At 43.4% G+C, this 13,281-nt stretch overlaps 1 protein-coding gene across 1 annotated transcript in view; it reads left to right on the top strand.

The window, feature by feature from the left end:
• Window positions 1-256: 256 nt before the first annotated feature.
• The window catches only part of phactr3a (phosphatase and actin regulator 3a), a gene marked incomplete at its 5' end in the record, with an annotated part of 54,163 nt that continues 41,138 nt past the window's right edge, over window positions 257-13,281 (top strand). Inside the window, one exon of the mRNA XM_079490307.1 lies at window positions 257-365. Within this exon, the coding sequence (XP_079346433.1) occupies window positions 257-365 (109 nt within the window). The remainder of the gene's footprint in view (window positions 366-13,281) is intronic.

The raw sequence follows: 13,281 nt of genomic DNA, 5'->3' as shown, positions 1-13,281 counted from the left end.
TCCCTCCCGCATCCATCCACACATTCAGCGAGCGCGCGCGCGCGCACACATACACGCACCGAAACATAGCCTACTAGGAATTTCAGCAGCTTCAACCATGGCTCCCTGGTAGATGATGCTCCAAGCGGCTGTTGTCAGGTCGAATTAAATCAGCACTTATTGCTCGCTGCTTCCTTCCTTCTGACCCTGTTTGCCTCTGCTAAAGGTTTTCAATATTTGATTCAGAATTCCTCTGCTGCTCTCCTCCTCCATCCCCATGGCTACATCAGATGGAATAGAGCCGGGCTGTACTCTGCAACGAGGCAGATCTCAAAGTGACCCGAACATACTCACCGAGTCTGGCATCGATTTAGTGCACACCACAGGTAACAGCCAAATATTTATCTTACGGATATTTTGAGATGCTGCTATGCAATGTTTCATTGTAGCTTGTTTTGTTTGGCGATGCATCGCTGTTACCAAAAGGCATCCTTCGCTGCCAAATGGTTTGGATCAGACAGTCACCAATGGATAATCAGCGGCGCATATGCTTCACAGTTCACACCGTTTGAAGGAAAATAGCCTAGCTTGCATGCATGCATGAGAGATTGAAATACGGAGACGCAAATTGAAAAGTATTGTGCTATAGCCCATCTGTTTCATTATGAATATGAATGCATGTGCAATTTGTGCATGCCCCTCCAGAATTGAGCGTTAAATGAGACGCCTGTGTGCCCATTGGGTTGTTATGGCTGCAAGTCCCGTTTTGTAATCAGCATTTAGGCCGTATATTTGTTTATGTTATACCGAATTGTAAGATTCCCCCATATTTGTACCATGTGGCGTGGTCCATCATTCTCAGCTAGGGTTAATGTCTAGACGTTCGCTACCTGGTGGTCTGTTATCTGGGTACACGCAGTGTCACGCACAGGTTGCACAGCCTGCCAGCCAGACTTCATAATTCAGGAGATTTCGGTTTTTACTCTTTCTTGCCCTCGCGTATCTCGTCGTCATCATCCTATTTGCCTTGCATGGTCACTGCGCATTGACAGCCGAAGAGAGCACAGTGCTATGATCAATGTCCCTGCCTTCCACGTGATGTATAGGTGCAAAGACCTCCAATTCCATGCAGCCACACACACATACATGGCATCGATTCAGCATAGCATGGACTAGGGGAGGGCTAGGCAATAGTATAGGCATGGGACATGCAGGTGTGCTGTCCAACACAAGCCCTTGTTTACAGTAGCCTACTGTATGTCTCACTATGGTCCACGTGTCATCCAGACCATATATGCATAAAGACAAAGAATTCATTAAACATGTTTTGGTCTAATAACACAATTAATTAGTTTCTCACTCAAATCATTGTCCATTATAATAGGTAGGTAGTTATTTTGTTAATAATAATAAGCACTATGTCAGCCTGCCCTGTACTACTGTACTTTAGGGCTATTTATGCTCAAACTGTGTGGGTTTTAGGCAGTAGCACCATTCACTGCTTACACCTACACTTGTAAAGTTGTAGACACTGCATGAAGGGTGCTTAAGAGAGTGAATGATTCAGAAACAGATTTTTTTTTTAAATGAATTTCTCTATCGTTCTCTAAACGAGCCTTTATGTGTTTTTTTCCCCATCTTTGAAATAACACCTGTGTGCACTCATCAACTGTAGCACATTCCTATTGTTGGGCCCTTGCTGTGCTCAAGCCTCCTATGGCTGATTTAATTCGCAAGTGTCTGGATGTGATAATGTCACACTGGGCCGCTGTCACGCCTGATTAAACAACACAGGAACCCTGACAGGACTGGCCACACGTCCCCATTTATGGACGCTGAACCCATCCGGGAGACACGAGTCATCGAAAAGCAACATGTCACACTCTTGATTGTGCCCGGCATCAGCACCTAGGACCATCAATATACCATCTACCGCACATGCAAATATACCACTATATGGCTTCATAATGACAGACACTGTAAATACAGTTGTCATTGACAAGGACAGTGTCAGTGTCTGGTGACCCAAAGTACACATTGTCCACCCCCTTCTGTATGGATCATCACTGCTTGTGTCTGGGCTGGGGTGCTAGTAGTCTTTGCCAAAGGATTACTAAGCCTTTTTTTCCCCCCTCCCTTCGGTACAGTGGCCTTTACAGCTGCAGTGGCGGACACTGTATTCATCCACTTACTCAACACTGGTGTGAGGAGTCAATAGGAACACAAATAGTATACACGGCAGGGGGAACTATTGCTGTGTACCTGGCCTGCATTTTATCTTGTTCACGTTAAAGGTTGAGAATTTGTCGTTCAAAGGGTTCGTATTGAATATCGCTGTTTATGTACAGTAGGGCGGTGTGTGTGATTTTTGTTGATTTATGTGTAAGTCTGACAGCAGTAAATGTGGTATTAACCCATTTAGTCCTGACGTCGAAATAAATAAAACGTTCGCTCTGAAAGAATATATTCAAAGATTTGTGCCGCATTTTTACGATTAAAAAAAAATAGCAGACCTACAAGTTCATAGCGCGCCACTCGGTGGCGCGCTATGAGCTTGTAGATCTGCTATTTTTCAATAGCTAAAGTATAACATAATGCTTAGTTAAAACACCAAAAGGGGTACCCGCCCAAAATGGGTTAAAGCTCCAAACGGTTTTATAAGTTTGTTCAGGCAAGGGACCTTCTTATAGATACTCCTGCTAATAAAACGTCACCTGAGCTCAAAGTGGCAGTTAGTCAACACAGAGTGGAGTAAGGTAATGGTGCGGCGAGGACACCTTGAAACCTGGGGGACAGATGATAGAGTCGGAGCCCAGGCGGGGCTGTTCCTGTGGCTTTATTCCAGAGAGATTCCTCATCATTCCTGTATCTTTAGTATCACCACAGCCTTTGTACACAGCTCAGGACAAACTGGTGGTGGTGGTCGTCGCACGCTGCTGAACCAAAGTGATGTTTCGCTGATGTGCTGAACACACAAGGTTAATTCAATTATGAATATCTTTGCCGATATGTTTTAATTCAATTACATTCAAAATATTAGATTAGATTTAGTTCATTTCTTTAAAAGTTTGCAAAGGTGATGAGCAATAGTGTTGTGTTGTGTGCCGTTTTGATATATTGCTGGCCTCAGCAACTGGTGTTTGTGTGCGATATACATGTCACACACAAACACAACAATAACAACAACAGCAACACGCAAGAACATGAATGGTTATTTCATTGCAAACTCTGCAAACCTATATTCATTTAGAATGATTTAAATTTGGGAAAGCAGGAAAGATCACAACCTATGATCAAAAGGGATTTCCCCTCATGAGATGGACACCTCAGCATAATTGAACAACAACATGTATTGTGTGCCACTGCATTTTGTATACACCATAGCCATAGTTTCATATAAACACAATTTTGCTTATCTGAAGGGAAGGAAGGTATTAGGCACCTGACCTCTGGGCCACATGGCCACATGGTTCTCACGGCTAATTACTCACAACTACCATAGATAAAAACAACAGCAAACATTGACGTGCTGCAGTTCAAAAGTTCTGTCATTTTAGTCACTCAATATGGTTGCACGATGACGTACTATATTAATTAGGGTCTCGTCTCTTAAAGGGCCACTACACCCCATTTGCAACCAGATCGTATTTTAATGATGTTTGGGAGACAAGAAACACTTTCCTGGGGTTTTTATGTGGCTAATATGTGTTTTTAGATATTTTAGTATTTCAAAGTGTCCATGATGTCATGGACACTGGCCTCACTTCTTTCCTGGACTACAATTCCCATAATGCTTTGGTGCACTGTTCCTCCTTCTGGACATGGGGAAGGCTGTCCTACTGAGACAACATGTAGTCCAGGAAGTAAGTGACCCCAGTGTCCATGACATCATGGGCACTTTGAAATACTAACGACGTTTCGAGTTAATAAATGTATCTTTTGGAGCATATGAGTGTGCGGGTTCCCTTCTCTTTTCCTATGTCACTTTTTGAACCCAGCACCTCCACAAAGTGATGTGCGTATTTTACTATAGTTTCTGTACACTTTGAAATACTAACATATCTAAAAACACATATTACCCACATAAAAACCCCAGGAAAGTGTTTCTTGACTCCTAAACATCATTAAAATAAGATCTGGTTGCAAAAGGGGTGAACTGTCCCTTTAAAGATGGAGTGCCACAATTTTTGTATTTTTCCAGTTTTTCATGTGTCTATAAGGTGACAGTACTTTATTAGACACCCTGTAGTCGTTTTTATGTGCAATGGTGTATTAACTTTGTATTTAGGGTTTCTTCCTGGAGGCTGAACCCTTGACAGTCAAACAGGCCAATGAAATAAACAGTAATATAGTGACATCACACTATCAGCCCCTCCCCTAACCCCTCCCCCTTTATCATACAACTACAGCTGTGGGTGCGGCTTAAGTTCAGGAGGATCACCACCCATCACCACCCACCAGGCAAACCAGGCATACTTAATGAACTGGTGGGCGTGTCCACATAAAAGCATGATTTTAACAAATAAAATACTGTACACTTTTTGGAAAAAGTTCTTCCTCCTTATATTATAATAATACCTGATGATCATGTTTTAGGGTGGAAAAAAATCGTGGCACTCCATCTTTAAGGTTTCATTGTGAATTGCTCCTCCACCCATGTTGATGATAGCTTTATAATCCTCTCAGATCTGACACCAGCACCGTCAGCACAGAACACATGTATGCTCTGAGAAGAGCACACAGGATTTTACTGTGCACATATCAGTGGAGCTCCCTAATGAAAAGAGAGTTATCAAATTCTATAAACCCTCCCATGATGATGACTCAGCCTTACCAGAATAAAGTACTCTAGGCAATGTCTTTCCCCTTTCCTCTGAGTCACTGATGAATGAAGTGGTGGAAATCTGACTCATTGTCTGTCTTGTATTTCGTGCTTCCAATCAATATTTTCTTTTGAACTTTCCCCCTGTTTCTCCAATATAGTCATTGTGCCAATGGGCTATATATGCACACAGAATAACTCTTCCTACTTCCGGGCAAGGACTGTCTAAAGAGGACGAGACGCGAAGACCGTACGGGCGACGCCATGTTGCTTATGGTGCTCCATGGAAGGAAAGAAACAGGCGCAATGGGCTATATGCAGCCAACACTTCCGCGTTCAGTCCTTGGTTCAGCTTCCTTGGTCTCAACTGCGCATGTTTCTTTCCTTCCATGGAGCACCATAAGCAACATGGCGTCGCCCGTACGGTCTTCGCGTCTCGTCCTCTTTAGACAGTCCTTGCTTCCGGGCCCCTTTCCTACTTCCTTTACAGGTGTTACTGATGATACTAATTAAGGCTCCGTTCCATTTAGTGTGCAGTGGTTCTCAAACCTTTTAATTTCAAGGACCCCCATAACTCTGAGAGTGTACAAATGCAACCAAACGGAACCTTACGGGTCCATTTGGTTCCATTTGGACATGTTTGACCAGAATGGAGCAGAGCCTTCATTAGTATCAGCGGTAACACATTGTTAAGGAAGTAGGGAAGGGCCCCTGCATGTTCTTTCCAAAATGGCGTGTGTACTGTGCATGCATAGAGCAAACATCTTGTCCCTTGGCACTGCTGTGCTGTCTGCTGACCCCTACTGGTTGGTTAATTAAGGAGTTCGTAGACGAGCTTCGTGCCACCACACATGAAGTTGCCAGCAACTTGTTTTCACCTGACAGTGAGGAGGTTCTCCAGGAGGTTCAATGAGTGCAGTCACAGTGGTGCATACTGCAAACTATTCTTCCAGTTCAGCTCCTCACTGAACAGGTGCTCTGACTCACTAACCTGTGGGAGTCGCTAGTGCAGTGACAGAGAGTCCACCTGACTTCCCACCCTCCCAACACGGACAAATATTTGTTATAACATCATTACAACTAAATAAACAAGGTCTGAGTCATAAAAGGCTCTAACAATAACTGTTTAAAAAAAAGAACACCATAAAAGCTATGATTTGTTTTAAGACACATCATACTGTAGGTAGGCTATCCTATAACACAGGTTTTTTTGCCAGACTGACACGGTCGTTAAGCCGAGTATAAATGAGCCATATAAGCTGCTCAAGGGTTCAGCATAGGCCCAATCACCTTTGGTCGTAAATCTAGATAGGGATAGCCAGCTGAACTGAATATTTCAGGCTGTCCCCGTGTTCATTTCAGTGACGAAGGCAAATTAAGATGATAAGAAGCTTATTCCAATCCAATCCAATAAAAAAAACGTAACACACACCAGACACTTTCGTTAGGTGCCTATCACAGAATACAATTCTAAAACATATAACAGAAAAAAACATGCTGGGCACTCCAGCTCCATATGCAAATCTTCTTTATTTGAAATTTTGAATGTCTTAAATAAATGTTATAACGTCATAAAACTAGAAATAATGCATATAGAGCTCACGTGTGCAACACATTTGATTGATTGGTTTGTTTTAATAGAGATTACTGTGGCTCATAGACATAAAATCATCTTCTCAGGAGAATCACTGCTTATCGGTTAATAAATGATCGACTGATAAGATGAATCAACTATCGATTAAGGATTTAATGGAGGATTTGAATCCCTATCAATGTCAAAGTCATACTATTTTATTTGTCACACACGTTACGGCATAGTGAGATTTGTTTTCCGCATTTGACCCATCTCTTGGAGCGGTGAGCTGCAGCCGTGAATCATTTGTAGTTGATCTGACCTATCTTGTATTATTGCATGTACAGTATGTATTGACCCCCTCCTTAACGTAAGCATGTGATCATCTTACAAAACCTTCATACACATTCATAAAGCAACGTTATTGTCCATTATACCCCTTGGCCCATCTCCTGGCTGAAACACTCGTCCAAGGATGTGAAGAGATGGTTGATGTGCGTATTACTAGAGTACATGATATAGACTACTCACTACTGTATAGAATCTCATTACAATTTCATGAAAGAGAACCTGTGGCTTTGCAGACCCTTACACGCAAGCAGTGTTGATATCAATTTCAATTCAATCCAGTGATGGAAATGCATTCACTGTAGTCTGTGTCTGTTTCACACTCCAGCTGGCTGCCAATAGCTGCGCGGTCACTGTTGTTAATAAACTCAAATATATCGCTGCCTGCTGCCACAGTTAGAAGTCACACCTTTCCCTGTGGCCCACTGCGTTGACTGTTGCACTGATCTGTGTATTTCCATCATGTAGAATCTATTTATTTATAGATCTATTTGTCAATTATATATTCAGCGATCCATCCATCCATACTACATCCATACTGTATGTATGGATATGTACGTAGTACATTCATTCATTCATACATACGCACGCACGCACGCACGCACGCACGCACGCACGCACGCACGCTACGTACATACCTACTACCTACAGTACCTACACTTTCCCCTTCTCATATGCATTCATCCTCTAATCTAGGGCCTTATCATGTACCACCTCTCCATCTCCATCATCACTGGTTTATCATGTCATGCATTCATTTTCCCATGTGGTCCATTCCCACTCTCATGGGTTCCTTCAGCCTCCCATGATTTCAGCGTGTCTCCCTGGCTCGGCTGGGCCACTCACATCGCATCTCCATCATCTTGTACTGCTTTATCTGTCATGCATTCATTTTCCCATGTGGTCCATTCCCACTCTCATGGGTTCCTTCAGCCTCCCTTGGTGATCTCAGCGTGTCTCCCTGGCTCGGCAGCAGTGCACTCAGGAGGGGTGACCCGCACCACTCAGGAGGGGTGACCCGCACCACTCAGGAGGGGTGACCCGCACCACACTGGCACTGTATGCCTTGGCAGGGTAATTGATGAGCCACAGGCAGGATGTGACTCATCACTTGCTTGGCTAAATGAAAAGAGCATGGGCGCCGAACAGAGGGAGGGGAAGAGCAAGTGCAGCTCCAAACCCCTAGCTCTTTCTACCTGTTCACTAGGGGTGGGACGATATGGGTTCCTCACGATACGATATATATCGCGATATTAGGCCCTCGATAACGATAATATCACGATATTGCGATATATTGCGATATATTGCGATATTTGCGATATATCGATATATTGTATGAAATTTCATCAACGATATATCACGATATCTGCAACTACAAAATACTTGGAACTGAAAAAATGCAGCATTTTGTATTCCCACAAAACTGTTTGGAGACTTTGGACAAATCACCATCCAGTAATTCAGTACTTCTGGTTGCTGTGGAATCTGAGTGGGATTTGCTTTATTTTAGCTGTCATTTCCTCCTTTTCTAAACATGTTGTTCATCACTTCATTATGAACAACATTTCAAATAATAATAATAAAAAAAAAAAAAGTTTTATTTTTTCCCGATATCGATATTTTAATAATCAATATCGATTATTTATCGCGGGAGGACGTATCGATATATATCGCCATATCGATATTTCAGCACACCCCTACTGTTCACATGATGTGTGCAGTAACATTTACACTAGTGTACAAACAATCTGGAGGAATAGGACCGATGGATTGTGATGGATATATGGACATTTGGATGGATGAATACTTGAAGGCTATAGTTGCTAGATACTTGGATTTGATTGAGATAAAGAGACCAAACAAGTTAGGCATGCAGAAAGAATCACAATGTAAAAGTGATGTTAGACAAGCAGGATATTAATGGATATGAGCTTCACTCTCGTCTAGTCACCTGGCTGCAACCACTCAGCCCTAGTTTAAATTGACCACTTTCAACCTGGCATTCCTAATTTGGGCATGTCATTATAGGTGAAATAAACAAATAAAATAAAATAAAAAAAATGTTCATGTTCAAGTTCATAACGTATTGTGAGCTCGTAGATTGGATGTTTTTTAACACTTTTTAAACAGGGTTTGTGTATGGAGATGTCCTTGGAGTAAGGCATGCGTCATCTCTCCTTATTCTCTTTGTAATTTTCCTATAATCAGCAGAAGTGAGTGCCTTCCTTGTGTCCATTGTGTTTATAATTGTATAGTCAAAGACTATGCACGATTCTACTCAACACTCTTCCATGGGCTATAGAACGTAAGGCTATGAAGCATATATAGCACTAACGGGCAACGGTTAAGGGATCTATTAAAGGCAATGGCACGTGGACTGGTGATTGGTTAAATATGATTTAATTATTGTAACGCCCAAACCACACCTATGCATAATATAAGGTGTTTAAGGGATTTAGACAGGTAACCAAAATACCAACTTTAATGGGGGAACACCCTTTCCCCACTCCTAAATCCCCAAATATTGGCTTTAGAAAGATGAGACAAAAATGGAGCCCTAAGTGTTTAAACCTTTGCCTCTATTGTGATCCATCTGCAGGGCCACCTGTTAGCAGTGGCTCCAGGAGGGCTTCATTTCCTCTTTTAGTCCTGAACATTAACATAACTAGAGGAGTTCTTCTGTAATGGTTAAATTCCTCTCTTTCTCGTTAGCTTGTTCAAATTTGAACGAATAAAAGGCTGTCTCCGCCCGAAGAAGGTATTTGACCGAAATGTAGCGAGTGATTAAACGGCTTCCCTTTATTGAGCAAGTGAAGACAGTGCAGGTGTTTTGTATTCTTTATTTATATGCGTGTATAATACTCCACCGACACACCCATATCGCAGCGATTCTATTCAGGTGCGCAAAAGACTTTGAATTAACTGTAATCTGTTGTGTCATGTCACAGACAGACAGACAGACAGACAGACAGACTGAAGATGATCTGCATCTGGATGGTTCACTGAGCCTAGCTCACTGTGGGAACCCAGTTCACACTGTTGTTCAGCTGGCCATGAAAGAAATGGAGCACAACGGTGACAGCAACATCTAGAGGCCTACTGTACATCATTCCTGGTCCCTGGTGCATGCATGTTAGAGGAGATTAGGCATTTGACAGCGTGCGTGCGTGCGTGCGTGCGTGCGTGCGTGCGTGCGTGCGTGCGTGCGTGCGTGCGTGCGTGCGTGCGTGCGTGCGTGGTGCACGTGTCAGGGTGCACAAGTGTGCCCTCTCCTGTACCTGTCAGTGTGCATTTGCACTCATACACCTTTGCTTTGTATGTGACATGCTTCAGAACCAGTACATGTAAGTCTGTCTGCACATGCTCATCCACTAGCAAAGCACCTTTTGGACTGTAGCGGAATGAGGAGAAGAAGCAGTCAGTCAGGCAGTTGAGCAGACAGCCCTTGGAGACCAAAGAACTAGGACCGAGCAACTCTGAACACCTGTCAGACGCTTCAGCATTAAGGCACCAGGTAATCGAGAGTTATTTAGCCTTATAGTTCAGGTTAAGCGGAGCTCAGGAACTTACATGCTGCATGCTCCTTGGCTTGGGGCAGTGGAACTGGGGAAATGGAGAAGACCTGTGTGTAGCAAACAGAGAGGAGAAAGAAGATAGTGTAGGTAGTATAGGAGAAAGACGATGAAAGGAGAGGAGACTGAAGTTGAGAGAAGGAGGAAAGTAAGCAGAGTAGATGGAGAAGGAGGCATGTTTTGTTGAGTGGAAGCCAAAATAATTTGTCCTAATTGCTAACTGGCCATGGTAGGATGATGGATTGTACTGGTGACAGACCATTAACAGTAAAGCCTGTGGCCTTTGAACAGCCCATGAATGGCAAAGCAATATTCACCTACATTTCCTATTGATTCTGTTCAAACTGATGCAATTTAAAAGATGGCTGTATTTCCATGAATGTTCTCTTCAGTCATTTCACTGATTTCTTCCCTTTTCGAATAGCAACATTTTACACACAAAATTGCGTGTGTTGTGCGCGCGCGCACAAGCACACACACACACACACACACACACACACACACACACACACACACACACACACACACACACACACACACACACACACACACACACACACACACACACACACACACACCACCTGCTTTATATAAGTCCATTGTCCCTCCCTCCCTAAAGCTGACCTGTGAGATTCTGTCAGTGATAGATGCAGCAGGCAGAGGGTAGCCTTCTGGGCCCCATCCCTTCTAAATGCTTATGCCTGGTTTGGAATGAACATAAGGGAATAGGGAACAGAACACTTAGAGCAGGGTCAGAGGGTGACAGAGTTGGGGAAGGGGAGACAGGGAGACATGAGCAATGTGCCTGCGGTAGTCTGCTGTGCGTGCACAACAACACCACTCCAGAGTTGGTTGCCAACATTGAATCACCGCAGTGAGAGTGAGAGCGAGTGGTGAGAGCTGGCCCTCCTCAGAGTGACTGCCTGGCTGATAGGCACTTACACTTTATTGAACGTCTCCACGAGGCCCTCTCCAGAGATGGCTAAATTAAATACATAGATCGGATGACAGGACAAGAAGGAATATTACAGTAGTGAAAAGGAAATGAATCGGGCCTATTCATTGTCTCGCTGGACGGCGGCGTGGGAGTCGGAGCACCTGTTTGTGCTTCTCTTTTTAAAGTAAGAGGAAGAGAAACTGAGAGTTGAGAGCAGAGAATAGTGTCTGTGAAAGTGTCGAGAGTGAGCAGAAGTGATATCAGCACCGTGGACAGCGCCCTGCTCACAATACAGTGGGCCTGCTGAACTCAAAGGCAGCAGTGTGTGTTGGGTACAGATAAGTCTCGCCTGGACTACAAATGCCTTGACTCAGCTGGGGTTTTTTGACCAGTCAAGGATGATGTTAGCCTTTTGTTCTTGTCTCTTTTCTTTACCCTGAGAGATAGCACAGAATTGTGTCAGGAAAGCAGCTGCATGTTCATGAAATCCACACAAGCTCCAATCTGAATCCATTAAAATGCTATTGCAGTTTGACCCCTTTGTGCCCCGATTAGACGGCGCAGGCTCCAGACGCCGTAGCCTGTGGTACATGGTTTATGATGATGATGTGCAGCACACGTCTTCTTCTTCAGTGCTTATCCCACACTATTCTTCTCCTCCTACTACTTTGCTCAGACCTGTAGCTCTGCCATTAGACAGTATCGTTTTCATTACCTCGAAGTCCCAGCGGCACAAAGCTGCTGCCTGCATGGACGTCTGTGGACAGACGGACTCCAGTCAGAGGTGTGTGTGCTTGTGTGTTAACGCACGGCTCACTGCAGACACTGTTACTGGCCATAGTACAGCCCCATGCAGTCACACTCCCAGCCTAGCCCTAGCGAAACAGGGCGCTGTTTCTCCTTTATTTGCCAATGGGTTCTCATATTGCTCCCAGCCAACATGGATATACTTTTCGCATTCTTCCTTTACATTTAGTATGAGCAATGTTCAATGGTGGTTCTTACAATTGCCTATAGATCTATTATTATTAACTTGTGGCGTAGACACAATTAAAGCCATGTTTAAATGAAGACAAACCTAAAAGCTCAAAATGAATGCTAAACACTTCTTTATGATTGGTTGTGGCACACAGTAAAATACTGTTAATTTAATTTGTAACTCGGATGCACGAATGGATCCCATTGGTTACTTTAGTAAGCTGAAGCTCAGAGTCAAATGAACACTCTGGGTTTTACTGTGTAGCTTGTTTACTTTTTGTACAGAAACAACGATTCGCCTTTAAGATGATTTGTGCTCGATTAGATGTTAGAGCTTTTAATTCCCCACTGTACAGATTAGAATAATTACACGTTGTCATTAATAAGACCAAACCTGCTATATGAACAATGACATCGAAATGGGTGTGCTATCTGTAGCATGCTCAGAGTGATGTGTACATTTCTTAGACTGTATACTTCTCAAAGCGGGGTCTGGGGATCCCCAGGGTACCTCGAGAGAGGGTTCCTGGGGGTCCCCATGGGAAATGAGTTAAAATAGCATAATACTACTTTTAAAAAATTCAATATTTAAACACTTTCACAACAAAAGTCTCTTGTATAGGGCTCCCTCCCTGCCACAAAATCTGTGCAGATGGGGGTCCGCAGCCAAATACATATTAATCCGCAGGTCCTTGACCACTGGCGTAGTGTGCCAACACAGTACAGTGTCAGTGAATAGTACTTTATTTTCCTGTGCACCTCCCTCTGTCGTTCCTGCCTAGATACCGCTCTCCCCTCCCAGTAGAGTGGAGAGGGACCCAATGAAAGGGAACTGCCTACAATCCAGTGTAGACATTCACTAGCATGTATACACACACACACACACACATACTGTACATCCACATACAAGTCATACATACACATGCAGGAACACAAACAAACCTATGCACATGCACATACAAATACACATAATACCAGTAGGTATCTCTGTCATGCACACAGTAAAGTATGTTTCATATAAGGCTTTCAGGCATTGACCTAAATCAGTGGAAATAACAGGAATAAATTATAC

Source organism: Electrona antarctica (genome assembly GCF_951216825.1).
Source record: "Electrona antarctica genome assembly, chromosome: 2".
Taxonomy (NCBI): Eukaryota; Metazoa; Chordata; class Actinopteri; order Myctophiformes; family Myctophidae; genus Electrona; species Electrona antarctica.
The sequence above is the reverse complement of the archived record's forward strand: the minus strand, read 5'-3'. Positions and strand labels throughout refer to the sequence as shown.